This window comes from Hypanus sabinus, chromosome 26 (genome assembly GCF_030144855.1).
Source record: "Hypanus sabinus isolate sHypSab1 chromosome 26, sHypSab1.hap1, whole genome shotgun sequence".
NCBI lineage: Eukaryota > Metazoa > Chordata > Chondrichthyes > Myliobatiformes > Dasyatidae > Hypanus > Hypanus sabinus.
The window spans coordinates 30,258,758-30,285,027 of record NC_082731.1 but is presented as its reverse complement, the minus strand read 5'-3'; the positions used below and the strand labels follow the sequence as shown (position 1 = coordinate 30,285,027).

The window sequence follows — 26,270 nt, the reverse complement described above, 5'->3', positions numbered from 1 at the left end:
ACAGACAGATAGAGAGACAGACAGACAGATGGGGAGACAGACAGACAGAGAGACAGACAGATGGGGAGACAGATAGAGAGACAGACAGACAGACAGACAGATGGAGAGACAGATAGACAGATGGGGAGACAGACAGACAGATGGGGAGACAGATAGACAGATAGAGAGACAGACAGATGGGGAGACAGATAGATAGACAGATAGAGAGACAGACAGACAGATGGAGAGACAGATAGACAAATGGGGAGACAGACAGATAGAGACAGACAGACAGATGGGGAGACAGATAGAGAGACAGACAGACAGATGGGGAGACAGACAGACAGATGGGGAGACAGATAGACAGACAGATAGAGAGACAGACAGACAGACAGATGGAGAGACAGACAGACAGATGGGGAGACAGACAGACAGATGGGGAGACAGATAGAGAAACAGACAGACAGATAGAGAGACAGACAGATGGGGAGACAGATAGAGAGACAGACAGATGGGGAGACAGATAGACAGACAGGCAGATATATCTATCTGTAGCGGAGTTTTATAAAGCAGCAACTCTTGAACTCAGTTCGTTGACCAATAAAGGTGAGTGTGCCCTGCGCCATCTGTCCCACCCTATCAGCCGAGCAGCCTCTTTCAGGGAGCCGTGGACTTGGCCACCAGTCTCCCTCTGTACATCAGCACTGTCCTGGAGCCCTGCCATTAACTGTCCTTTACAGCTGGCCTCCCAAGTACAAGTCCCTGCCATTTCTCTGCCACTGATCCACATCCCGCTGTGTCCTTTGGAAATTCTCTATTTCATCTGCAATGATCAGTGATCTGAATTTTCCAGAAGCTCTACTGAGAGCATCCTGACAAGTTGCATCTCCATCTGGTACGGGAGCAGCTGAGCATCGGACAGGAATTCCCAACAAAAGACTGTGTGAGAACAGCTGAGAGGATCAACGAGTCTCCCTACCATCCATCCGGGGAATTTTTCAGGAGCACCGCAAATGCAGGACCATTAGTATTATTACAGATCCCACCCGTCCACCCAGCACCCTCTTTGACTTTCTCCCATCGGGCAGGAGACTCCGACGCATAAAGACAGGAACGGTCAGGATGGGAAACCGTTTCTTCCCTCCGGCCATTCAGCTCCTGAGCTCCCTGTGTATCGCATTCGAAATCTCACCGGATAATTGGTACTGTACCTGACGATTTAAATGACTGGAAAAGGAGGGTGTCGGGACCGGGGGTGAGGGTCGGGCCGAGTTCGTGCTGAGGCCGTGAGACTCCCCTGGCTGCTGTGCCTCGTGTCTGTGGGTTCTGCAGCGATTGCCCCACTAATCTGATGAACTGAGACCCAGGCTTTGGGCCTACTCCAGGGATGGACTCAATTCGGCTCCGAATTCTGTGCTTGTTTACATGGTGTTCCTCTCTTTTCCTGCGTACTGGGTCCAGGAAAAGTCTTCCTTTTCCTCAGCTGAGTTTCTTACTTCATGGCTGCCTGTAAGTAGATAAATCTTGAGGTCATACAATTTACATGTTCCTTTGATATTAAATGTACTTTGAATATTTGAATTCTTACTTTCCTAGGTTATTGTGTGTTATGTGTACTACTGTGCTTTACACCCTGGTCCAGAGAAACATCGTCTTGATTGACGGTATTCATGCATATAGTTAAATAACAATAAACGCAACTTCATTTGACTTTGTCACCCTTCTGTGTTTATATCACCATATCCTGCTGTACCATGCCTATTTAAATGTCTGATTGGTGAAGGTGAAGTTTCTCACCACCATCTTTCCCTAAACTATCCGGTTCTTGACCCTGACACCTGCCTCAGTACAATCACAGTTGTTCATTGATCCTGTTTACAGTTCCCATTCTATAGATTTGCTAAGTATGCCCGCAGGAAAAAGCATCTCGGGGTTGACTGTGGTGACATGTCTGTACTCGGAGGTTAAATGTTTCCTTGAGCTCAACACTTTGTAATAAAACTGACTCTAAGACGATTCGGGAACAGCTTCTTCCCCTCTGCCATCCGGTTCCTGAATGGACACTGACCCCATGGACACTACCTCACTACTTTTGTTTTCAAATTTCTGTGTTTTTGCACTACTTTTAAAAATTTAAGTGTATATATATATATTTACTCAAATTCACAGTTCTTTTTTTCTATTGTTGTGTATTGTATTGAATTGCTACAACGAATTTCATGACATATGCCAGTGATAATAAATCTGATTCTGATTTTTTATCTTGTAAACAAAACTGTATAAATTCAGATTAAGTTGCCTTCTCTTATGAATGACGTGATGTGCGTTTCACTTCACTTGTGCATACAGCAATAAACTTAACTTCGTCTGAATCTTTGAGAGTAGAACCCTGTGTAAAGGAACCCTCAAAACACCCCCCCACTTTAAATATCCTCTCTCTCACCTTAAGCACCCAGCTCCTTGCGATTCCCCTGCACACAAGGTTCTACCGTCCTGGCTGGTGGTGTCGTGGTTGTAAGTTACAACGGGATTTGATAGACAAAGCTGGGCTGAGACGTGGCAGATGCAGTTCAGTGCGGGGAAAGTGTGAGGTGATTCACTTTGCACGGTCAGACTTGGAGGTGGAAAACGGGGCTAGCGGCAGACTTTCTAGCAATGTGGAGGAACAGAGGGATTGTAGGATCACTTGACGCTGCCTGCAAGTGAATAGGGAGGTTAAGAAAGTGTATGTTGTGTTGGCAGGGTCTCAGATGGAGACAAGAGGGCGTACAGGAGCGAGGTATACCAGCTAGTTGAGTGGTGTCACAGCAACAACCTCGTCAACGAGACCAAAGAGCTGACTGTTGACTTCACAAAGAGGGAACAGGAGCAAGAGTGAGAAATTTCAAGTTCCTGGGTGTCAGTATCTCTGAGGATCTAACCTGGTCCCAACATATCGATGCAGCTATAAAGAAGGCAAGACAGCGAAAAAACTTCATTAGGAGTTTGAAGGGATTTGGTATGTCAACTAAAACTTCTACAGATGTACCGTGGAGAGCATTCTGACAGGCTGCATGAGTGGGGGGGTGGGAGCTACTGTACAGGACCGAAAGAAGCTATAGGACGTTGTAAAGCTGTAAAAATAGTCAGCTCAACTACAGAAATACCAGCCTCCGTAGTATCCAAGACATCTTCAAGAAGCAGTGCCTTAAGGACCGTCATCATCCAGGTCACGCCCTGGTCTCATTGCTGCCATCAGGGAGGAGGTACAGGAGCCTGAAGACACACTCTCAGCGATTCAGGAACAGCTTCTTCCCCTCTGCCGTCAGGGAGGGGGTACAGGAGCCTGAAGGCACACTCTCAGCGATTCAGGAACAGCTTCTTCCCCTCTGCCATCAGGGAGGAGGTACAGGAGCCTGAAGACACACACTCAGCGATTCAGGAACAGCTTCTTCCCCTCTGCCATCAGGGAGGAGGTACAGGAGCCTGAAGGCACACACTCAGCGATTCAGGAACAGCTTCTTCCCCTCTGCCATCAGGGAGGAGGTACAGGAGCCTGAAGACACACACTCAGCGATTCAGGAACAGCCTCTTCCCCTCTGCCATCAGGGAGGAGGTACAGGAGCCTGAAGACACACACTCAGCGATTCAGGAACAGCTTCTTCCCCTCTGCCATCAGGGAGGAGGTACAGGAGCCTGAAGACACACACTCAGCGATTCAGGAACAGCTTCTTCCCCTCTGCCATCAGGGAGGAGGTACAGAAGCCTGAAGACACACACTCAGCGATTCAGGAACAGCTTCTTCCCCTCTGCCATCAGGGAGGAGGTACAGGAGCCTGAAGACACACACTCAACGATTCAGGAACAGCTTCTTCCCCTCTGCCATCAGGGAGGAGGTACAGGAGCCTGAAGACACACACTCAACGATTCAGGAACAGCTTCTTCCCCTCTGCCATCCGATTCCCAAATGGACATTGAACCCATGAACAATACCTCACTACCTTTCTTTTTCTGTTTTTGCACTACGAATTTAATTTAGTTATTTTATATATTTCCTGTAATTCATTTTTTTCTATATCATTATGTACCGCTGCTGCAGAGTTAGCAAATTTCGCAACATACAACGGTGGTAATAAACCTGACTCTTGTTCTTCTGCTGCCCTCTGTTAGTCGGGTGACCACGTTCATCAACTGCAAGCCAGCGAGGGCAAGTGGCGAGAGTGCATGTGGAGCTCCTCAACAGCCATTTTGTGCACGTTGTGTGGAGTTTTGCGCTCAGTCTCGGTCACCTCGTTACAGCAAGGAGGTGGAAGGTACAGTGAAGGTGCAGAGGGGATTGTCCAGGGTGAAGCCGGCATTAGAATAAAAGTTCCAAAGTTCATGTATTATCAAAGCTTTCATGCAGTACACAACCCTGAGGTTCGTCTTCTCCACAGACAGCCACGAAACACAGACACAGCATGGAACCCGTTCAGAAGAAAAGCTACGCACAACAAATCAAGAACAAGCAACAGACACGATGCGGTGGAGGAGCTCAGCAGGGCAGGCAGCAGCGGCCGTGGGCAGGTCTCGGCCCGGAACGCCGACTGTTCCCTTCCATAGATGCTGCCTTGGCCTGCTGGTCTCCTCCAGCGCGCCACTGCTCTAGATTTCCAGCATCTCTTGCGTCTAAAACAAAAACAAATCATGCAAACTGCAAAACCTTAATTATAAAATCTTATAAGGATAGGTTGAGGGAGCCAGGGCTTTCCTCTCTGAACGTAAGAGGCAAATTTATAGGTGTTATAATAGGCATAAAAGCAATGAACAGACGGAACCTTTTCCTTAAGGAAGCACTGGCAATACCAGGGAACACCTTTTCATTTTAAAAATCTTTTTTATTAATTATGTTACGAATGAGGAGCAACTCTGATAGGCAGAAGGGTGCAAAGTCGCCCCCCCCCCCTTTTGACAATTGCAAAATCGCTATTGTCGCAAAATACCAAGGAAATGAGAGAGATAACAGCAAAAGATAGTTGCTATTGATAAACAGCTCATGTCAGTTAATGAGAGAGAGAGAGACAACGCAGAGATACACAAAAGTGGAATGTCTCCTCCTAACAAAAGCGGAACGGAACCACTGATTACTGCTATTGTCTCTTGGAGAAGGATTTTGTATTGAGTACTGTTCTATTCATTGAAACCCCTCAGGGGGCAACCAGAGGGGGCGGGTTTGATGGGTTGCATCATCCCAACCTGATTGACACCTGAGACCCCGTGAGTGGGGATAAAAGTAAGGTCTGGGGGACACCCCTCAGATGCACCAGGAGAGACGCTACGAGACCGGTGGGGGCTTGTGTGTGTGTCCCCCCTTGCCTGGGTGACGAGTCCACCACGGAACAGTCTAGCTAAAGGACGGAGGGGTCATACGTGAATGGCCACAACAACAATGCATCAACGGATCAAGATCGTAAAGGAAAGTCGGCAATTCAATAGCTGTTACTCTCTCTCTCTCCAACAATTACAACACCGTGACCAACAACTACCGCAGCCTGCATGAACTGAACTGAACTTTATATTTCCATCGGACAATTCATTATCCCCTAGACAACGATAGAGCTTGTTTCATTAGTGATTATTATTATACCCGCACTTTTAGGTTTAGTATTGATGACGTATAGTATCTGTATATTTGCATTGATATTATTTTTGTGTACTTTTACTAATAAATACTGTTGAAAATAGTATCACCAGACTCCAACGGATACTCCTATCTTTGCTGATAAGACACCCAGTTACGGGGTTCGTAATAACTATTATTGAAGATCAACAAGAATATACATTAAGGTAATGAAGTCAATATGTTATTATGTACAATGAAGAATTAAATTAGCAAATAACTGAGCTAAGCTAAGCAATATATCAATAATAAGAAAAAATAAAGTGTTAAGAATTTTTTTGAAAGAAAAGAAAGAAAAAGAAGAACCCCTACTAACTATTAAAAAAATGAAACCCCCATTGGGAGCACAACCCGGAGCTGTACATCATACAAACTCCCGTAGAAGAAAAGCATCAATCCCCCAACTCGAGTCCATTTAAAGAAAAATCAGAAGGAAACCGCATTGATTAACTCAACTCAGATGATAGTCGCGGGTGAATGAACCCCAACTTTTCTCAAAATCAAATCGAGGATGAAAAGTTCGACTTCTGATTTTCTCCAAACTAAGACATCACATCACCTGAGAAAACCACTGTATCAAAGTCGCAGCAGAAGCATCTTTCCATTTCGACAAAATAGCCCTTCTGGCCAATAATGGAACAAATACAATTACATGTTGGTCTGACAGAGAATTACCATGAATATATTGAGGGATTATACCAAATAAAACTGTCAATTTATTAGATTGTAAATTACTTTTTTAAACTTTAGAAATTGTAGAGAAAATAGACTTCCAAAAATGTTTCAATACAGAACACGACCAAAACATATTTTTTCATATATACAGGATTCTGACCTGTTAGATATTATTTTAAAAATGAACTCTTTAGTGAAAGGTTTTATTGGGAAAATTCATAAATTATTGTTACAACAGCACAATTATCCTTCACTTAAGATTAAGCAAGATTGGGAGAGAGAGCTTAACATGACCCTGATAACAGAGGATTGGTTGCGGATTTTGAAGTTGGTTAACTCCTCTTCGATCTGTGCCAGTCTCTCTTTAATTCAATTTAAAATTGTACATCATTACTATTTGACAAAGGAGAGTCTGTTCTAAAACGTTTCCTAACGTTGATAGTGTGACAGATGTAAAACCGAGACAGCCACATTGACGGGGAATGCCTTTTAAGACGATCAGAGGAAACTTTAGGGGAGATGTCAGAGTGGTGGGTGCAATTACACTGCCAGGGGTGGTAGAAGAGTGGTTTAAGCCTCTGTCAGATTGGACCATGAAAGATAGAGGGCTGTTTGGGAGAGAAGTGTTCGAGTAGGTTAAAGGGTCAGCACAACATTGTGGGCCGAAGGGCCTGTATTCTGCTGTCTTCAGCACGCGTGTAAAAAAAAATTCTGTAAAGCAAAGGTGACTTCAAAAATAATGAAACGAGAAGTTTCTAAATATCAAACAATTTACCATGAGGAGCAGGAAACTAAATCAAATCAATATTTGGTATGCCCACCCCCTGCCTTTAAAACTGTATCAATTCTTATCGGTACACTGTCAAGCAGTTTTATAAGAAAATCGGCCGGAAGGTTGTTCCGAGCATCTTGGAGAACTTGCCACTGTTCTTCTGCAGACCCTGGCTGTCTTGTTTCTTTCTGTCTCTCCAGGTAAGCCAGACAGCCTCAATCAGGGCTGAAACCACATAAGAAATCTGGATTGCAGAGTGCCGTACGTCTGTGTTTCTGTCATCTCACTCTCAGTCTCTGTTGCTCCGGGGAAAACAGTCCCGGCCTCTCCCTTTAACCAAAGACTCCGACCCAGGCAGCATCCTGGGGATCTCCTCTGCAGTGTGCTGACCAGAAATTATTACAGTATTCCAAGCGTGGCCTCACCAGTGATCTGTAAAGATGCAACCTGACCTCCTAACTTCTATCTACCACGTAGTATAGGCATCCCCCACCCCTGGCATGCCGCCCAGGAATACCACGGTTTAATCCTAAATCACGGAGCAATTTACCAAACCGTCTGTCTTTGGACTGTGAGGAAACCGGAGCACCCGGAGGAAACCCCCGCGGTCACGGGGAGAACCACAAACTCCTTACAGACAGCGACGGGAATTGAACCCGGGTCGCCTGCACTGTAAGCCCTTGTGCTAGCCGTTACGCTACTGAGCCACCCCACTTCATGGCCAATGGCGGCACGCAGGAGGGCACAAGGAGAATCTGGAAATCCGGAGCCAGTGTTCGGAAAACGCAGCAGGTCGGGCGGCACCTGTGGGGAATGGGCAGGCAGCATATCAGGCCGAGATCCTTCATTGGGACTGGGAGGGGTAGTGGGGTGGGGTGAGGGGGGCACTCTTGGGCAGGAGGCACAGGAGCCTCGGGTCCCATAGCACCCGCCGGGCTCCTGAGCGGCCACAGGTACCTTCAGCCGCCAGCACGGCACGCCCGATGGACTCGCGTTCAAAGGAGCTTTACAACTCGGGTTTTCGGTGATTTCAGTTTGTTCGCGCAGTTTGTCGTCTTTAGCACATAGTCTGTCAGTCTTTGTTCATGTTGTTCTTCATAAAACTCTTCTGCGCCAGGTTTTAAAGACCATTATCACTCATGGGAGCCCCCAGGGGCGGGGGGACTTCTAACAGTGTTGATGAGCAGAGGGGCCGCGGGGTCAAAGCGCACAGCTCCCGGAAAGTGGCCGCACGGTTCGACAGGGGGGTAAAGGAGGCGCACCCTGCCACCCTGCGGGGCACTGAGTCAGGAAGTTATGTTACAAAACTCCGGTCAGGCGTCGCCCTCAGTTCCGGCCGCCCCATCGCCGGAAGGGTGCGGGGGCTTTTGGAGAGGGGGCGGGGGGGTATTCACCGGGATGCTGCCTGAATTGGAAACGTGGGTTGTGTTCTCTGGAGCGGTGGAAGCTGAAGGGGAGCCCCCACAGAGGCTCATGAGGGGCACAGAGCGAGTGGGAAATGTCCGAGGATCAGAGTCAGGTTTAATATCACCAGCATGAAATTTATTCACTTTGCAGCAGCAGTTCAATGCAATACATGATAACAGAGAGAAAAAAACTGTGAATTACAGTAAGATTGTATGTGTATTCAATTGCAAAGGGGGTTTCTTCTTTTTCTTTGTTAATGTTAATCAAAATGGCTTCTTTGTTTTGTTAAAAGTAGGAATGCTTCTTTGTTGCGAGAGTGTGCTGGAAGCTTGTTTGGGTTAAAATTTACTGATAACGAGAATTGTATTCCTTTGTAAACCAAATGGGGATTAATGTTCTTTCTTCTGAGTCTGTAAGCTGTTGTTGGCGGGCTTTTGGGCAGATCAGCGCGAGGGGGTCGAGAGAGAGGACGCAATGCTGTAAGCTGGGCGAGGAACGGACCCCAAGCGGGGGTCCGAGGCCCGGAGGTACTCCAAGGAGGGGGGATGAAGCTAGATGTGCTTGGTTGACCACCCGGAGGGTCCTGAGCTGCGAGTCGAGGAGTTCGGAGGGTCCTAAGCTGCGAGTCGAGGAGTTCGGAGGGGATCGAATGGTGGCCAGAAGACTTCAGTAATTGAGCTCCAACGGTTGTGCACGAAGTGGTTTGGACTTTGATAAGTTTGGCGCCTTTTCTTTATTTTTTTCCTTCATATATACTGTATCGTTATTAATCACTTAGTTATAGTAACCTTTATAAATTGTACTCATTTAATCGCATATGATGTACTGTCTGTTTTTGGGTGAGGAGGGGACATCACACAGCATCCACACCAGCTGATTACCCAGTTTGGCGGGGCCGAAGGTTTCTCCCCCTAGACGAGAACGAGCTGAGCGAGCCTGAGGCGACCCAGGGGGTTACACAATAGTCAAATTAAACAAGTAATGCAAAAACAGAAATAAAAATTAGTGAGGTAGTGTTCACGGGTTCAGTGTCCATTCAGAAATCGGGTGGCAGAGGGGAAGAAGCTGTTCCTGAATCATTGAGGCTCCTGTACCTCCTTCCTGATGGTAGCAATAAGAACAGGCATGACCTGTGTGACGGGGGTGCTTAATGATGGACGCTGCCTTTTTGAGGCACCGCTCCTTAAAGATGTCCAGTGCTCGTGATGGAGCTGACTGAGGTTACATTTTGATCCTCTGCAGTAGCCCCCTCCCCATCTCCCCCCATTAGCTGGTCAGGATGTTCTCCGTGGTATATCTGTAAGGTGAGATGGGGTGGGGGTTAAGTCAAAGGAGGTGTGAGGGGTGTTTATTTTTTAAACCAGAGAGTGATAAAGGCAATGAAGGGAGCTTTGGAACAGGCAGACGGACGCGCAGGGAGGGGGAGCTGGAAGTCTGGCAGCAGGGCCACAGGCATCCTGGGGTGTAAGGCCAGGCCAATCGGCCCACTGCCCGTGCTGGAGGCCTGTGCCTCGTGCTGCAGGGATCAGTGCTGGGCCCTCTGGTCTTTGTCGTCCAGAGTATATCGATGATCTGGATAATGTGGTTAACTGGATCAGCAAATGTGTGGGTCACCTCAAGATTCGGGGGGCAGTGGACAGCGAGGAACCCTATCCTGGCTTGCAGAGGGATCTGCACCAGCTGGTAAAACAGGCTGAAAAATGACAGGCGGAATTAATGCAGGCAAGTGTGAGGGCCAGCCAGGGCAGGTGAACGGCAGGGCATCGAGGAGTGTGGTAGGACAGAATTAATTGAAAATGTGTCCAAGGTAGAAAGCTGTGCCTTCACAAATGAAGGTATTGAGTACAGGAGATGTTGAAATTGAATAACGTGTGGGTGAGCCCCAGTCGGGAGTATTGTGTGCAGGTTTTGATCACCTACCTATGAGAAAGATACAAGATTGAAAGATTAGAGAGAAAATTGACAAGGATAGTCAACTCATGCAAACCTGGGTGACAGGGAAAGTTTGAGTGTGCGGGATTGTTTTTCCTTGGAGAATAGAAGATTGAGGGGAGATTTGATAGAGGCATACGAAGTTATGAGGGGTATAGATAGGGTAAATGCAAGCAGGGTCACGGGTTGAAGGTGAAATGTTTAAGGGGAGCATGAGGGGAAACGTTTTCACTCGGGGGTCGTGGGAGTGTGGAAATGAGCTCGATTTCAATGTTGAGAGAAGTCTGGATGCGTACATGCTTGGCCGGGATACGGTCCCGGGGCGGCTCGATGGCAGAGGCCCGTTTAAATGGTCGGGCACGGTCTCGATGGGCCGAAGGGCCCGTTTCTGTGGCTCTGTGACGGGTCCGTTCAGACCCAGATTCCCACCATGCTCGCACCATCTGCTCTGGAAACCTTTCCTGCCCATGTCCGGAACCCGTTTCAAACGCCCTCCACCCGGTGAGAGACGGGCTTACCTGCGAGCGAGCGAGCAGATGTCCGCCGCGGAGGGTGGCCAGGCCCCGGTAGGGGAAGGGAGGGAGGGAGGAGGAGGAGGAGGAAGGGGAGGAGGTCACGGCGGCGCGATGGGGAGGGTTTATGGGAGATCATGGGTAACTTGCGTGTTTCCCTCTTACCCACAAACTCCGAGTCGGCGGGGGCACGGGGCCGGAAGAAGCGCTGGAGATTGCGGCCGGAACATTGCATTGGTCTCCTTGGGCCTCCACATTCATCGTCCTGACTGGCGGTATGCACCTCCGCTCAACCCTCACCCACTGCCCCGTCCGTCTCCCCCCTTCACCTCCCGCTCTATCTTTCCCCCTCCCCGTCACCACCTCTCCCCCCCTTCTCCTTCCCTCCCCCTCCCCGTCACCACCTCTCCCCCTCCCTTCTCCTTCCCTCCCCCTCCCTACCTCCCCTTCCCCTACCCCTGATCCTCTCCCCCTCCCTACCTCCCCTTCCCCCTCACTGTCCTACTCTCCCCCCTCCTCACCCCCTCTGCCACTTTCTCCTTTCCCCTACCCCTGATCCTCTCCTCCGCCCTCTCCCACCCTCTTCTTTGATCGTTTTAAATCCCACTGCCTCACCATGCTCCACTCTGAGATGGGGGTTAACCTCCCGATAGACTGGTGTGCTCTCTGGGGGGGGGGGGGGGGTCACCATGGAAATTGGCATCAACTGATCAGCCTATAAGGACTGACGTCATGTATACCTGATTTCTTTCCTTTTCTCTCTCCCCCCCCCCCCCCCACTACCCCTCCACTCTTCTGTTCACTGTTTTTGGTAAATTCTGGTACGTTTTGTATTTGGAATTGCCTGGGTAAGGTTTTTTAAGACCAGCCAAGGGAAGGGCTCTAGGCTTGGAATACAGCTCGGCACCGGTGTCCTTACAGAGCAATGTGTGGTCAAGTGCCTTGCTCAAGGATACAAACTCGAACTAGCGACCTACAGATCACTAGACGAACGCCATAACCACTATGGCACATAACACGATGCCACTAAAGAACAAAGTTCACATCATATAACCTGATTCAGACTCTCCCCCACCCCCACTTCCCTCTCACCCCACCCCTCTCCCCCACTTCCCTCTCATCCCACTTCCCTCTCATCCCACTTCCCTCTCATCCCAGCTCTCTCCCCCTCTCCCCCACCCCCTCTCCCCCACCCCCTCTCCCCCACCCCCTCTCCCCCACCCCCTCTCCCCCACCCCCTCTCACCCCACCCCCTCTCACCCCACCCCTCTCTCCCCCACTTCCCTCTCACCCCCACCTCTCTCCCTCTCTCCCCCACTTCCCTCTCACCCCACCTCTCTCCCTCTCTCCCCCACCCCCTCTCACCCCACCCCTCTCTCCCCCACTTCCCTCACTCCCACCTCTCTCCCTCTCTCCCCCACCCCCTCTCACCCCAGCCCTCTCTCCCCCACTTCCCTCTCATCCCACCTCTCTCCCTCTCTCCCCCACCCCCTCTCACCCCACCCCTCTCTCCCCCACTTCCCTCACTCCCACCTCTCTCCCTCTCTCCCCCACCCCCTCTCACCCCACCCCTCACCCCACCCCTCTCTCCCCCACTTCCCTCTCATCCCACCTCTCTCCCTCTCTCCCCACCCCCTCTCACCCCACCCCTCTCTCCCCCACTTCCCTCACTCCCACCTCTCTCCCTCTCTCCCCCACTTCCCTCTCACCCCACCTCTCTCCCTCTCTCCCCACCCCCTCTCCCCCACTTCCCTCTCATCCCACCCCCTCTCCCCCACTTCCCTCACCCCCACCTCTCTTCCTCTCTCCCCACCCCCACCCCCTCTCTCCCCCACTTCCCTCTCACCCCACCTCTCCCTCTCTCCCCCACCCCCACCCCCTCTCACCCCACCCCTCTCTCCCCCACTTCCCTCTCACCCCCACTCTCCCTCTCTCCCCCACTTCCCTCTCACCCCACCTCTCTCCCTCTCACCCCCTCTCTCCCTCTCTCCCCCACCCCTCTCTCCCCCACTTCCCTCTCTCCCTCTCTCCCCCACCCCCTCTCTCCCCCACTTCCCTCTCACCCCCACCTCTCTCCCTCTCTGCCCACTTCCCTCTCTCCCTCTCTCCCCCACCCCTCTCTCCCCCACTTCCCTCTCTCCCTCTCTCCCCCACCCCCTCTCTCCCCCACTTCCCTCTCACCCCCACCTCTCTCCCTCTCTCCCCCACCCCTCTCTCCCCCACTTCCCTCTCTCCCTCTCTCCCCCACCCCCTCTCTCCCCCACTTCCCTCTCACCCCCACCTCTCTCCCTCTCTCCCCCACCCCCTCTTTCCCCTCCCTAGTTCTTGATTCCCCAACCTTGAAGAAAAAGTCTGTGAGCATTCACCCTCTCTCTGCCCCTCATTTATCGTCATTTAACAGTATACAAGCATACCGTCAAACAAGAGGAAGTTGCTCCAGACCAGAGAGTAAAGTTCAGTTGTACACATAACACATGATTTTCTAGGAAAGTAGGAAATAATTCTACAAATGAATTACACAGAAATTATGTAAAGTGCATAAATTAAGTATAGTAGGGTGACGTTGTCTGGTGACACTTTGAACACGATGTGGCAGGGGGTTCCGAAGCCTAATGGCCTGGGGGAAGAGACTGTTTCCCATCCTGACCGTTCTTCTATCGGAGTCTCCTGCCTGACGGCAGAAGGTCAAAGAGGATGTTGGATTGATGGGTGGGATCCTTAATAATACGAATGGCTCTGATTATGCAGCGCTCCCGATAAATTCCACCAATGGATGGTAGGGTGTTCTCTCCGCTGTTCTCACGGTCTTTTGTTGGGAATTCCCGTCCAATGCTCGACTGCTCCCGTACCAGACGGAGAAATAACTTGTCTCGATGGTGCTCAGTTAGGGTGTTGTGGAGAAGCCCTACTTCAATCTCCTCTGCAAATGGAGGCACTGCTGTGCTGTCTTAATCAGGAGGTGATATTGCGGGGCCAGGTGAGGTCGTCTGTGATTTTATGCATCTCATGTTTTCCTGGTTTCATATACCTTAATAAGGTCACCCCTCGGCCTCCCCTACTCCAAGGAATGAAGTTCCAACCTGCCCAACTCTCTCTCCATAATTGAAATATAATCTCTTCTATAGAATGATAAAGATCATTTTTGGTGACCCATTTACTTTTTTTAAGAGTTTCAGAGTCAGAAAAAAATTACAGCACAGAAAGAGACCCTTTGGCCCATCTAGTCTGTAGCAAAACATTTAAACTGTCTACTCCCATCGAGCTGCATCAGGACCGTAGCCCCTCCATACCCCTACCATTCACCTATCCAAACTGCTCTTCAATATTGAAATCAAAATTGCGTGCACCACTCTTGCATCTCGTTCCAGACTCTCCTGACTGTCGGAAATGAAGACGTTTCTCCTCCTGTTCCTCCTAAATGTTCTACCTTTCACCCCTGACCTCTGGTTGTAGTCCCGCCCACCCGCAGTGGAAAACGCAACCTCTATCAAACCTCCCCTCGGTCTTGCACATTCCAAGGAATAAGGTCCTAACCTATTCAGTCTTTCCCTGTAATTCAGGTCCCAGCAACATCCTTGCAAATTTTCTCTGTACTCTTTCAACCTTGTTTATATCTTTCCTAAGTGACCAAGTAAGTACTGAGTGACCAAAACTGCACACAATACTTCAAATTTGGCCTCACCCATGTCCTATACAACTTCAACAGAACATCCCTTCTCCTGGACTCAGTACATTCATTTATGAAGGCCAATGTGCCAGAAGTTTTCTTTACGGCCCTGTCTATGTGTGACACAATTTTCAAGTAACCCTGGACCTGTCTTCCCGGATCTCTTTGGTCTACCACACTCCTCAGTGCCCGACCTTTCACTGTGTGAGATCCGCCCTGGTCGGTCTGATTGAAAGACAATGCCTCACACTTGCCAACATTAAGTTCTGTCTGCCATTTTGCCAGCTTGCCCCGATCCCACTGCAAACTCCGATAGTCTTCCTCGCTGTCCACCACCCCAGCTTGCCCCGATCCCACTGAAAGCTCCGATAGTCTTCCTCACTGTCCACTACACCCCAGCTTGCCCCGATCCCACTGAAAGCTCCGATAGTCTTCCTCACTGTCCACTACACCCCAGCTTGCCCCGATCCCACTGAAAGCTCCGATAGTCTTCCTCGCTGTCCACTACACCCCAGCTTGCCCCGATCCCACTGAAAGCCCCGATAGTCTTCCTCACTGTCCACTCCACCCCAGCTTGCCCCGATCCCACTGAAAGCCCCGATAGTCTTCCTCGCTGTCCACTACACCCCAGCTTGCCCCGATCCCACTGAAAGCTCCGATAGTCTTCCTCGCTGTCCACTCCACCCCAGCTTGCCCCGATCCCACTGAAAGCCCCGATAGTCTTCCTCACTGTCCACTCCACCCCAGCTTGCCCCGATCCCACTGAAAGCTCCGATAGTCTTCCTCGCTGTCCACTACACCCCAGCTTGCCCCGATCCCACTGAAAGCCCCGATAGTCTTCCTCGCTGTCCACTACACCCCAGCTTGCCCCGATCCCACTGAAAGCTCCGATAGTCTTCCTCGCTGTCCACTCCACCCCAGCTTGCCCCGATCCCACTGAAAGCTCCGATAGTCTTCCTCGCTGTCCACTACACCCCAGCTTGCCCCGATCCCACTGAAAGCCCCGATAGTCTTCCTCGCTGTCCACTACACCCCAGCTTGCCCCGATCCCACTGAAAGCTCCGATAGTCTTCCTCGCTGTCCACTACACCCCAGCTTGCCCCGATCCCACTGAAAGCCCCGATAGTCTTCCTCGCTGTCCACTCCACCCCAGCTTGCCCCGATAGTCTTCCTCACTGTCCACTCCACCCCAGTCTTGTGTCAACTGCAACTGTCCTGATCTGGTTCACTACTTTATCATCCAGGTCATTGACATAGATGACAAACAATGACAGACCCAGCACTGATGCCTGTGGCACTCCGCTAGTTGAACATTTACTACCACCCTCTGGCTTCTTCCACAAAGCCAATGTCCAATCCAATTTGCTGTCTCATCTTTTATGCCATGTGACTGAACTTTCCTGACCACCCTCCCATTTGGGATCTTGTCAAATGCCTTGCCAAGATCCACGAGGATAACTTCCACTGCCTTTCCTTCACGTACTTCCTGATAAAACTCTATAATAATGCTTAGACATGACCTGCCATCCCTAATCAATCCAAATACTCAGATATCTAGTCACTTAGAATAGCTTCCAATAACTACGGTTGTCAGGCTCACTGGCCTATAATTTCCTGGTTTATTTTTGAATCCTTTCTCGAGTGGATCAACATTGGCTGTCCTCCAATCCTCCAGTACCTCTCCTGTCGCTAAGGACGATTTAAATATCTCTGCTAGTGCCCCTGCAATTTTTGTACCTGCCCCCCACAGGGCATGAGCGGCACCTTGTCAAGCCCAGGGGATTTATTTATCCACTCTGATTTGCCTCAGGACAGCAAACACCTCCTCTGTAATCTGTACAGGGGCCATGAAGTCACTGCTGCTTTGCCCCGCATCTTTAGACTCTATGTCCGTCTCCCGAGTAAATATGGATGCAAAAGAAACTCCATTGATGATCTCCCCCGTCTCTCATCTCCACGCACAGATATCACTGCACAGCAAACTTTTTTCAAAAGTGTTGCTTCCTCAGAATTTACAATAGTCTGCTTGAACCTGAACTCAAGTATAATTTCTGACTATTTCTATCATGTAGGAATTTGGAGAAGTAAGCAATTAACTTTTATTGAATATAGTGTGTTTGATTGCATAATGGTGCTGACTCTTTGCAATAGTTCAACTAAGCTGAAAATATTTTGTTAATGATTTTCATTTGTACCCAGTGTCTGAGGCTTCTCGCTTTACGTGTCCAACAATAGTCAGCCAGCATTGATGGATTCCAGTTGCCCTGGTACCGTTTCTCCGTGATTGCAATGTCCCGGTGAAACCTTTCGCCATGCTTGTCACTAACAGTGCCAAGATTTTGCAGGGAAGCACACTAGATGGGAATGTAGAAATTGAATCTTTAGTGTCATGTCGCACTTCGTGGTTTTGTATGCTTCGACCAGCTGCACGTAGTTTGGTGCTCTTCAGTTGCCAAGAGAATTTTCAACAAAGTCCTTGAATGCTTTCCACTTGACTTTCTCCAGTCCCACTAAAAGTTCTTCAGATTGCCTGTCATTGACGATCTGTTTGATTTGTGGAGCAAGGAAAATGCCTTCTTGGCATCCGTTATTTTGACTTGAATTATGAATTGAAATAACAGATACAGGCAATAAAAAAGTTGTGTGATAGGGAAATTTCACAGTGATCAGCAGCCCAAAATTCATAAGATACACCCAAAAGTATTCAGGAAGCAAAATCATTGTTTGTCCAGTGTTACCAATTTTAGAATCATAGAACATTACAGCACAGAAACAGGCCTTTTGGCCCTTCTTGGCTGTGCCGAACCATTTTTCTCCCTAGTCCCACTGACCTGCACCTGGACCATATCCCTCCATACACCTCTCATCCATGTATCTGTCCAAGTTTTTCTTAAATGTTAAAAGTGAGCCCGCATTCACCACTTCATTTGGCAGCTCATTCCACACTCCCACTACTGTCTGTGTGAAGAAGCCCCCCCCCCCAATGTTCCCTTTAAACTTTTCACCCTTAACCCATGCCCTCTGTTTTTTTTTTCTCCCCTGGCCTCAGTGGAAAAAGCCTGCTTGCATTCACTCTATCTATACCCATCATAATTTTATATACCTCTGTCATATCTCCCCTTTTACACTCCAGGGAATAAAGTCCTAACCTATTTAACCTTTCACTTTAACTCAGTTTCTCAAGTCCCGGCAATATCCTTGTAAACCTTCCCTGCACTCTTTCAACCTTATTAATATCCTTCCTGTAATTAGGTATCCAAAACTGCAAACAATACTTCAAATTTGGCCTCACTGAGAATGTTGTGCCTTGAAATCTTTTTACTCTTAACATATCTGTAGAATCCCTTGGGATTCTCCTTCATCTTGCTTGTGAGGGCAGTCCCATGTTTTCCTTAAGCCTTCCTGATTTCTTTAAGTGTTCTCTTGGGTTTCTCACACTTCATAAGCAACTCATTTATTTCTACCCGCCTATACCCGCTCTGCAACTGCTTTTTGTCTCTTAGCCAGGTTTTCAATTTCTCTTGAAAACCAAAGTTCCCTACACTTGTTATCTTTGCCTTTTATTCTGACAGGCATGTGTTACGTACCCTTGTCCCGTGACTGGGGTTGAAGATGTCATGGTCTTGTGATGGTGGAGCGATGTCATTGTTCTGCCAGTAGAGGTCATGTGACAGGTTTTTTTTACAGGGTATTGTTACGAATCCCGTAACTGGATAACTTACCAGCAAAGATAGAGAGGTCTATTGAAGTCTGTTGTCACTATTTTTAAGCGTTTTTATTTATAAAGGGACACAAAAGTAGGGTTAATACATACATTCAGATAGTGCACATTGTCAACGTTCAATCTAAAGCGTGGGTATAGTAATAATCATCATTAAGAAGTGAGCTCTGCTGGTGTCTAGGGGTTAATTGATTGTCCGTTGGAAATATAAAAGTCACTCTGAAAGTCTGCAGGCCTCAGCCCTTTGAAAATCGCTGGGTTTTGCGTGGGGCGACCGAGAGAGAGAGATTGGGGGGAGAAGAGAAAGAACTTGCCGAGTTTCGATGAATCTTCCGTGAAATCGGGGGAGCGTTGGTTTCCTCTCCTCGATGTTAGTTAAAGCGGTTTTCTGTGATTCCAGCCACAGATTCCAATCCCGGAATCTAACGCACGTGGCTTCCTTCAGAATGGCTTCCCGCTGCTGCGGGATCACTCTCGTGTCTTCTGGGTGCGTCTGAGGGGCTGTCCCCCTGAGACCCTCCTTTATACTTCCTCACGGGGTCTCAGATGTCAATCAGGTTGGGATGATGCAATCTCTCTCTCAACCAGCCCACCTTGCCCGAGGGCTTTTCACGTGGTCTCCATGAGACAATAGTTGCTGGCATCTTATTCTGTTTCCGTGGTGGGATGTGCAATTTTTCACGTTTCTCTCTCTCTCACTTCCTGGGTCTACTGACCCCCCCCCCCCAAATGGGTGCTCTTGCGATTCTCACAAAGGAGGGGGCTGGGATCATAACACCTCCCCTCTTAAAAAGATGTTTTACCAGCGGTTAAAACGGAGTGGTCCACAGTCCTACAGGAGTTTTGGATCTAACACAATACACAAGTTTTTCTTTTCACAAAATACTACCGTTAGACATACAAGTCAGTATCTAAATAGTTAACGATTACAGTGTCCCTTTCTCTCATATCTTAACATTGCGAACCGTACATCAGACTTCAATTCAATAACCACCTATTTAATTTTTTTTTCTAAGCAACAAAACTAAGGAGGTGTGACCTTAGCTTAGGTGCATTTACAAAAGTTTACGCGAATACTAATCGTTTCAGTCATTTAACTTAACCGGCAGGTCTCCAAAGGGCTGTCTTTATTATTCACAGGCTTTGGCGCAAACCTGTTCAACCTACCTGGCTGTCTGACAATGGCATCCCCATTAACCGTCGGCTCTTTTCCGGTGAGCCCCCCCGTGGGGAACTTGAGTAATTTTTCGTGGTGAACTCCCGCCAGCCTCGTTCATCGAGGTTATTTTTGCAACACCATGCCCCAAACTTAGACCCTTTTCACCCAATTCTTCGATTTTACCCAGGTGGCTGGCCCTTTTATCAGTCCCCTTCAGGCTATTGGTGTTTGATTCGAACTCTTCGCTCAAGTAGCCTGTCGAAGGCAGCCTTTTCACACCCCATCCTGGCATAACAATAGAGTGGGGGGCCCGCTATTCCCCGGCTCACTCTGTGAGCGATCTGCCAGGTTTAAGATTTCTTCCTTCGATCTGGAAACTACAGACTTCTCGTTTCCTTCGCCAACAATCCTCACCCCCCCCCCCCCCCATTCTTAAATTCTGCATTAACTTTGAACACTCCTTCGAGTACAGACATCGGGGAACTCACACTTTCCCCGGTTACCAAGGTTAACCCTTTTCCCACTGAACCGAGTCCATCTGCCCCACAAGGACGGCCGCCCTGTTCCCCTGAATCAGATACCTCAGACTTCTTCTGAGCTCCGTTACCAGTTCAGCACCACGTGCATCCCCATCTCGGACACACTCAAAACGGGACATTGGCCTCTTCCAGGCTTTCAACACCCATACCTTTTTCAAATTCTAACTTCCCCCGATCCTCCCAGTTACTCTCTGGGCAGCTCCCACCCGGGGAAGGCGCAACCCTGCGAGCTGAAACAACCTCCTCGGCCTTTTCAGCAGACTCCTTCGAGGCAAGGGTATCCTTTCCATCTAGGACTGCCCTCCTCTCATTATCGGGAACACCTTTAGAACTCTCAAGTTCTTCAAACAATTCTGCCAAACCAGACAGATCATCCATGTCCAACTCTGGACCTTTCAACAGCTTTATCTGTTTCTCATCTTTATTTCCTACCTTTAGGACCTTTCTCTTCGCTAAAGGCAGATCTATCTCCTCTCCCTTACCCCCTTTCACTTTACTACTCTTCGTCTTACCACCCTCGAAACCCTCATGGCACAGGGTCGGCAAAGACGTCTCGGCCAAATCAAAACTGGCCAGATTTAAACTGCTCTCGTTCACAGCTGTCTCTCTTGACATGCTGCGAGTGACCGCTCCGGCGAGATGGTCCTTGGGCGCTAGGGACGGGGCCACCACACTCTCCGGTCGGCAGGTTGGCAGCATGGCTGACCAAACCTCACCCTCTGCTAAGTCATTTCCCAGCAGGATGTCCACGTCAGCTCTCGGGAATTCTGAGGGCACCCCTATTTCAACTGATCCATAAACCAGCTCACAATCCAGAATGACCTTATATAAGGGCTCCATTTCTATCCGTTTATTTATTCCTTCCACCTTTACCATGCCCGTTTCCCGACCAAATTCTAGTACCTTACGGCTAACCAGGGATAATTCAGAGCCCATATCCCTCCAGATTCGTACGGAAACTGGTGTGTCTCCCTCCGTCACAGACACGGTTCCGTGTGACAGACAACTCCCAGAGCCTTCTCGTACTCTGTCTACCCTCGGCTCTCTGGTCGATTTGCTGATTACCACGACACTCCTGATAGGGACTGCGGCTTTCCCTCTTCCTACCTCCTTTCTCGGAGCAAAGCATCGAGATGCAATGTGCCCCTCCTTTCCACAATTAAAACAGGTCAAACCTGGAACCCTGTGGCCATCTTGCCTTTCCCCCTCAACCTTACCGCTTGCTCCCGGTGGAACCTCTGCCTCACTCGTCGGACTTTCTCGATCGTTCCCACAGTCTCGCTGGGGACCTTTATTCGAGGAAGTCTTTGTCTTGTGGGTTAGGGCATATTCGTCCGCAAACCTAGCAAATTCTGAAATGGACTTATCCGGCTTCTCATTCAAATACACCCGGATCTCCTCCAGAACACAACTTCTGAATTCCTCAATCAAAAACAACTCCGAGACACCCATAATCCTCGCCCACTATTTCCACGGTGCACCAACGGTCCAAGAGCACCCCCTTCTCATGGGCTAGTTCGGTATACGTTTGATTCCACCCCTTCCTTAAATTTCTAAACTTTTGTCTATAGGCCTCAGGTACCAATTCGTAAGTCCGGAGAATTACCTTTTTTACATCATAATTCTCCGCTACTCCCTCCTCCAGGGACAAGGCCGCATATGCTCGTTGGGCCTTCCCCTTTAACACACTTTGTAACAACGCCACCCACTGCTCTTTTGGCCACTTCTGATTTACTATCACCTTTTCAAAAAGCAAGAAATAGCTATCGACATCTGTCTCCTCGAACTGCGGCACCAATCTCAACTCCCTACTAACATTAAACTGCTCTGCTTGATCTAACCCTTGATCTCTTCGTTCGTTCTTCATCTTTTCAATTTCCCGGTCATGTTGCCTCTGTTTCTCTTTCTTGGCTCGTTCCTTCTCTTTCTCGGCCCGTTCCCTCTCTTTCTCTTCTGCTTCTAGCTTCTTTAGGTTAATTTCATGCTGCCTTTGCCTTTCCCTCTCTCTCTCAGCCGCTTCCAGCTCTTTTAACTTAATTTCATGTTCCAACTTCAATTTCTCCACCTCTAACTGAACCGTCCCACTTGATGGTACCTTTTCAGGGATATCTCCCAATACCTCAGCTTCAAACACCTTCTTCCCAATGTCATACTGGGTTATGGCCCTTCGTACCTCCCGCTTTTTCATGGACGACCTCACTTCTGTGAGGTTCAACCCCTTCGCCAAATTTAACAAGTCTGATTTGGTGGCCGCCTCTAGTTTTCCATAAATTCCCCCACGTCCATCTTTGCTGTTTTCCCGTCTGGCTACCCGCATAACCAGATTCAAGTCTTTGATTTACAAGCCCGATTCACTGGCCTCCCAATTTGGTGTCAAATCCCGGACGAGAAACCCAATTGTTACGAATCCCGTAACTGGATAACTTACCAGCAAAGATAGAGAGGTCTATTGAAGTCTGATGTCACTATTTTCAAACGTTTTATTTATAAAGGGACACAAAAGTAAGGTTAATACATACATTCAGATAGTGCACATCGTCAACATTCAATCTAAAGCGTGGGTATAGTAATAATCATCATTAAGAAGTGAGCTCTGCTGGTGTCTAGGGGTTAATTGATTGTCCGTTGGAAATATAAAAGTCACTCAGAAAGTCTGCAGGCCTCAGCCCTTTGAAAATCGCTGGGTTTTGCGTGGGGCGACCGAGAGAGAGAGATTGGGGGGAGAAGAGAAAGAACTTGCCGAGTTTCGATGAATCTTCCGTGAAATCGGGGGAGCGTTGGTTTCCTCTCCTCGATGTTAGTTAAAATGGTTTTCTGTGATTCCAGCCACAAATTCCAATTCCGGAATCTAACGCACGTGGCTTCCTTCAGAATGGCTTCCCGCTGCTGCGGGATCACTCTCGTGTCTTCTTGGTGCGTCTGAGGGGCTGTCCCCCTGAGACTCTCCTTTATACTTCCTCACGGGGTCGCAGGTGTCAATCAGGTTGGGATGATGCAATCTCTCTCTCAACCAGCCCACCTTGCCCGAGGGCTTTTCACGTGGTCTCCATGAGACAATAGTTGCTGGCATCTTATTCTGTATCCCTGGTGGGACGTGCAATTTTTCACGTTTCTCTCTCTCTCACTTCCTGGGTCTACTGACCCCCCCCCCAACGGGTGCTCTTGCAATTCTCACAAAGGAGGGGGCTGGGATCATAACAGTATAAAAAGAGGACCCCTCCCTGTGAGGAGGGCAGTTCGTGGCTGGATTTGCCATGTTGACTTCATGCCACTGTGTGATTTAATGTTATGACGCAGTTTAGTTGAAAGATGAAGCTTTATCTAATGCCTAAAGTTTAAAAGGTCATTGCCAGCAGTTTCTTTACAATACTGCAAGTTGAGAATCAGTGGAGAGTGAAGATCGGAGTTTGGGAGTTAAAAGATTGAGGAGAATCGATTTCGACGGTGAAACAGGTTTGACCTTGTTTGATCCTCATTCGGAATGAATTCGTTGACTGTTCTTGTATTAATTCCTGTGAAATAGCAGAAAGGATTGGGAACAGTTCTGTAAAGGAAAGGTCAGTGCCTTTAAGCTGTTTCATTTTTCACCTTCGTAAAATTCTTCGTGGGAAAAGTGTGGTTCGACTGGGAACTGCAACAAGACGACGTGAAAGAGAATTTAACCCGTCTTAAAAAGTCTCTCCCTGAAATGGACTGTGAGCATTTTGAACTTTTGCAATACTACTTTGAAGAACTGTTTAAGCTGCCGCACAGCAGCTGATTTCCGGTTATGCGAGTGGTTTGTTTACTTTTGGGGGGGGTTTGTTTTCAGTGTTTAATAAACGTGTTATTTGTTATAAAAACCCCTGCCTAACTTGTATATTTATTGTTGCTTGAATCTGTAACACACGTACGAGCAATGTGCTCTCAAAATTTCACTCTTGAAGGTCCCTCACTTTCCAAGAAAACGGCTGTCCTGGCCCACACTTCCTCATACTATCAGAATTGCCCTTTCTCCAACTTGGAATCTCAGCTTGCAGACTAAACCTAAATTTTCCTCATATATATACTTAGAAATTAATGGCATTGTGATCGCTAGATGCAAAGTGGTCCCCAACACAAACTTCTGTCACCTTCCATGTCTCAGTTCCTAACAGGAGATCAAGTATTGCACAATTGCTCCTTTTTCATTATTATTACAATGCAGAAAGGGGTGCCCAACCAGCGTCCATGGACCCCTTGGTTAATGGTAGACATAAAATAAGGCTCCATTGTGGCCCTGACACACTCCACCCTGACATCTCTCTCTCTCTCTGCTCCCCCTCTTCCAACAGGTCCTGGGCATTGGAAGGAATCCACTGCACCCCTTCCTCTGCGACGGATGGAGGCGCCGGGGAAGGTCCCCCGGCTGGTCGTGCGCCCGTTCCGGCCGGGGGACGGCGCCGAGGCCCGGCGGATCTTCAGTGAGGGGATGAAATCCTTGCCGTCGCCGGCCTTCCGACGGGCCCTCCTCTCGCCGGTGGCACCCGCCCTCATCCTGGCCGGCGGCGGCGCCGTCTACGGGCTGAGCCGCTCGGTTGCGTGGGCCGCCCTGTCGGGGGCCGGGCTGCTGGTCCTCCTGTACCTGGCCTGCTGGATGATGTTCGCCAACTACGTGAGGCAGCAGCTCCTGGCAGACATGGGCGACATCGAGGGCAGCTACCTGCGGCGGCCGGGGGCCGGCTTTTGGGTGGCCGAAGAGGAGGGGGGCGCGGACGGACTGAAGGGCGTGGTGGCGGTCCGCCCGGTGCCGGCCGAGGACGGCCCCGGCTCCTGCGAGCTGCTGCGCCTGGCCGTGGACGTGCGCTGCCACGGGCGGGGGATAGGCCGCCGGCTGGTGGAGCAGGTGCTGGAGTTCGGCCGCTGCCATGGATACCGGCGCTGCGTCCTCGGCACCAGCACCGCCCAGCAGCCGGCCATCCGGCTGTACCGACGGCTGGGGTTCCACCTCCAGCGATACCAGCAGTCCTACCCCCCGCTGGTGGCGTTCCTGACCTGGGTCACCAACGTATACGTGATCCAGATGATCAAGGACCTGGAAGAGGGGACAGGGGAGGGACGGCGAGTTCCGGATGAGAATTAGGCACCCCCTGCTCCTCGCCCCAACAATGGATGAATTTTCTCCAACACAGCTCCACCCCACTCCTTCCCCATCCCTCTCCTCCTTCCCATCCCCTTCCCCATCCTCCTTCCTTCCCACTCCCCTCGCCCCCTCCTCATCTCCCATGCCGTCACCCATCCCCCAATCCCTCACCCCACCCCATCCCATCACCTATCCTCCATCCCTGTAACGAGACGAACGGGACTGTACAAAACACTCCCAAGTGTGGTGTAACCAGAGTTTTACAGAGCAGAAACACCAACTTTGAAAGATCGGTGGACTTTCACCCCAAGATGCCCGTTCCTCCGTTCTGCTGAGGACCCTAGATCTGCCCTCAGATCTGACCTTTAAATGAAGCACTTCTCGCGGTTCCAGATTGAACTTTTTAATTATTTTACAAGAAATACGATTGGAAGGAAGAAAAAAAAACTATATTTTGGTGCAAAATGATCAAAGTGATGAAGATGATTAGGGTTGGTTGGTTCAAGGAGGTCGCTGTTCCTGGTGAGGTGGGACTTCGGGCTTCTGCACCTCCTGCCCATTGGAGAGATGGTGGGGGATTTTCTGAGAAAGCGCCCGCGGTAGATACTACCGATGGTGGGGTCCAGGAGGTTCGGCTTGTCACCGAACACCGTAACAAATGTTAACAGAGGGACCGCGGTAAGTGTCCTGATTGGTTGATTTAAACGCGCTTCAGGGACTGGTGGGCTCTGGTTCCAAGATACGAACCGGACCGTGAAGCAACCAGTCGGGGCACTGCCTCTGTCGGGCTGTCAGTGTGGTGAGGGGGGGTGGGGTGACGTCCAACCCCTTTGGAGAAGAAAGATGCCGAAATGTCTTTCCAGATGTTGAAGTTGGCTGACCCCCACACGCATTCACAATGTAGACTGGTGTGTGATTCCCCCTCCTGCCCATTGTTTAAACCTCGTTTAGGTCACCCCTCCCGGCCTCCTTCACTCCAGTCTCACCTCAGCAACTTCAAATTGCCGGGCGTTAAGATAAAGACGAACTGTTGGAAGTCCTGATGACCCCATGTCTTCCCCCCTGAACCGCACCTCCTCTGTGTACTACGTCGCGCCACCAGCTGACCGACGTGCTGATGGTTGGTGTGCACTTAGAATCTGTGGCAATAATAAATCGATCGTGACGA

At 49.5% G+C, this 26,270-nt stretch overlaps 2 protein-coding genes across 7 annotated transcripts in view; one reads left to right on the top strand and one right to left on the bottom strand.

Annotated features, from left to right (window-relative positions):
- The window catches only part of LOC132381377 (N-acetyltransferase 8-like), a 14,326-nt gene extending 2,772 nt beyond the window's left edge, over positions 1-11,554 (bottom strand). For 3 of the 6 annotated variants that reach the window (XM_059950741.1, XM_059950736.1, XM_059950740.1), the window contains exons 1-2: positions 11,081-11,219; positions 1,191-1,486 (exon numbers count right to left, since the gene is read on the bottom strand). The gene's annotated coding sequence lies outside the window, so the exon portion shown is untranslated. Of the gene's footprint in view, positions 1-1,190; positions 1,487-2,422; positions 3,116-10,921; positions 11,048-11,080; positions 11,220-11,530 lie in introns of those variants that run through there. The other 3 variants (XM_059950739.1, XM_059950737.1, XM_059950738.1) reach the window with 3 other exon arrangements.
- Positions 11,052-26,270, top strand: LOC132381378 (N-acetylaspartate synthetase-like). The gene is made up of 2 exons (XM_059950742.1): positions 11,052-11,190; positions 24,315-26,270. The coding sequence occupies exon 2, from the start codon at positions 24,362-24,364 to the stop codon at positions 25,100-25,102; it is 741 nt and encodes a 246-aa protein (XP_059806725.1). The 5' UTR covers positions 11,052-11,190; positions 24,315-24,361; the 3' UTR covers positions 25,103-26,270.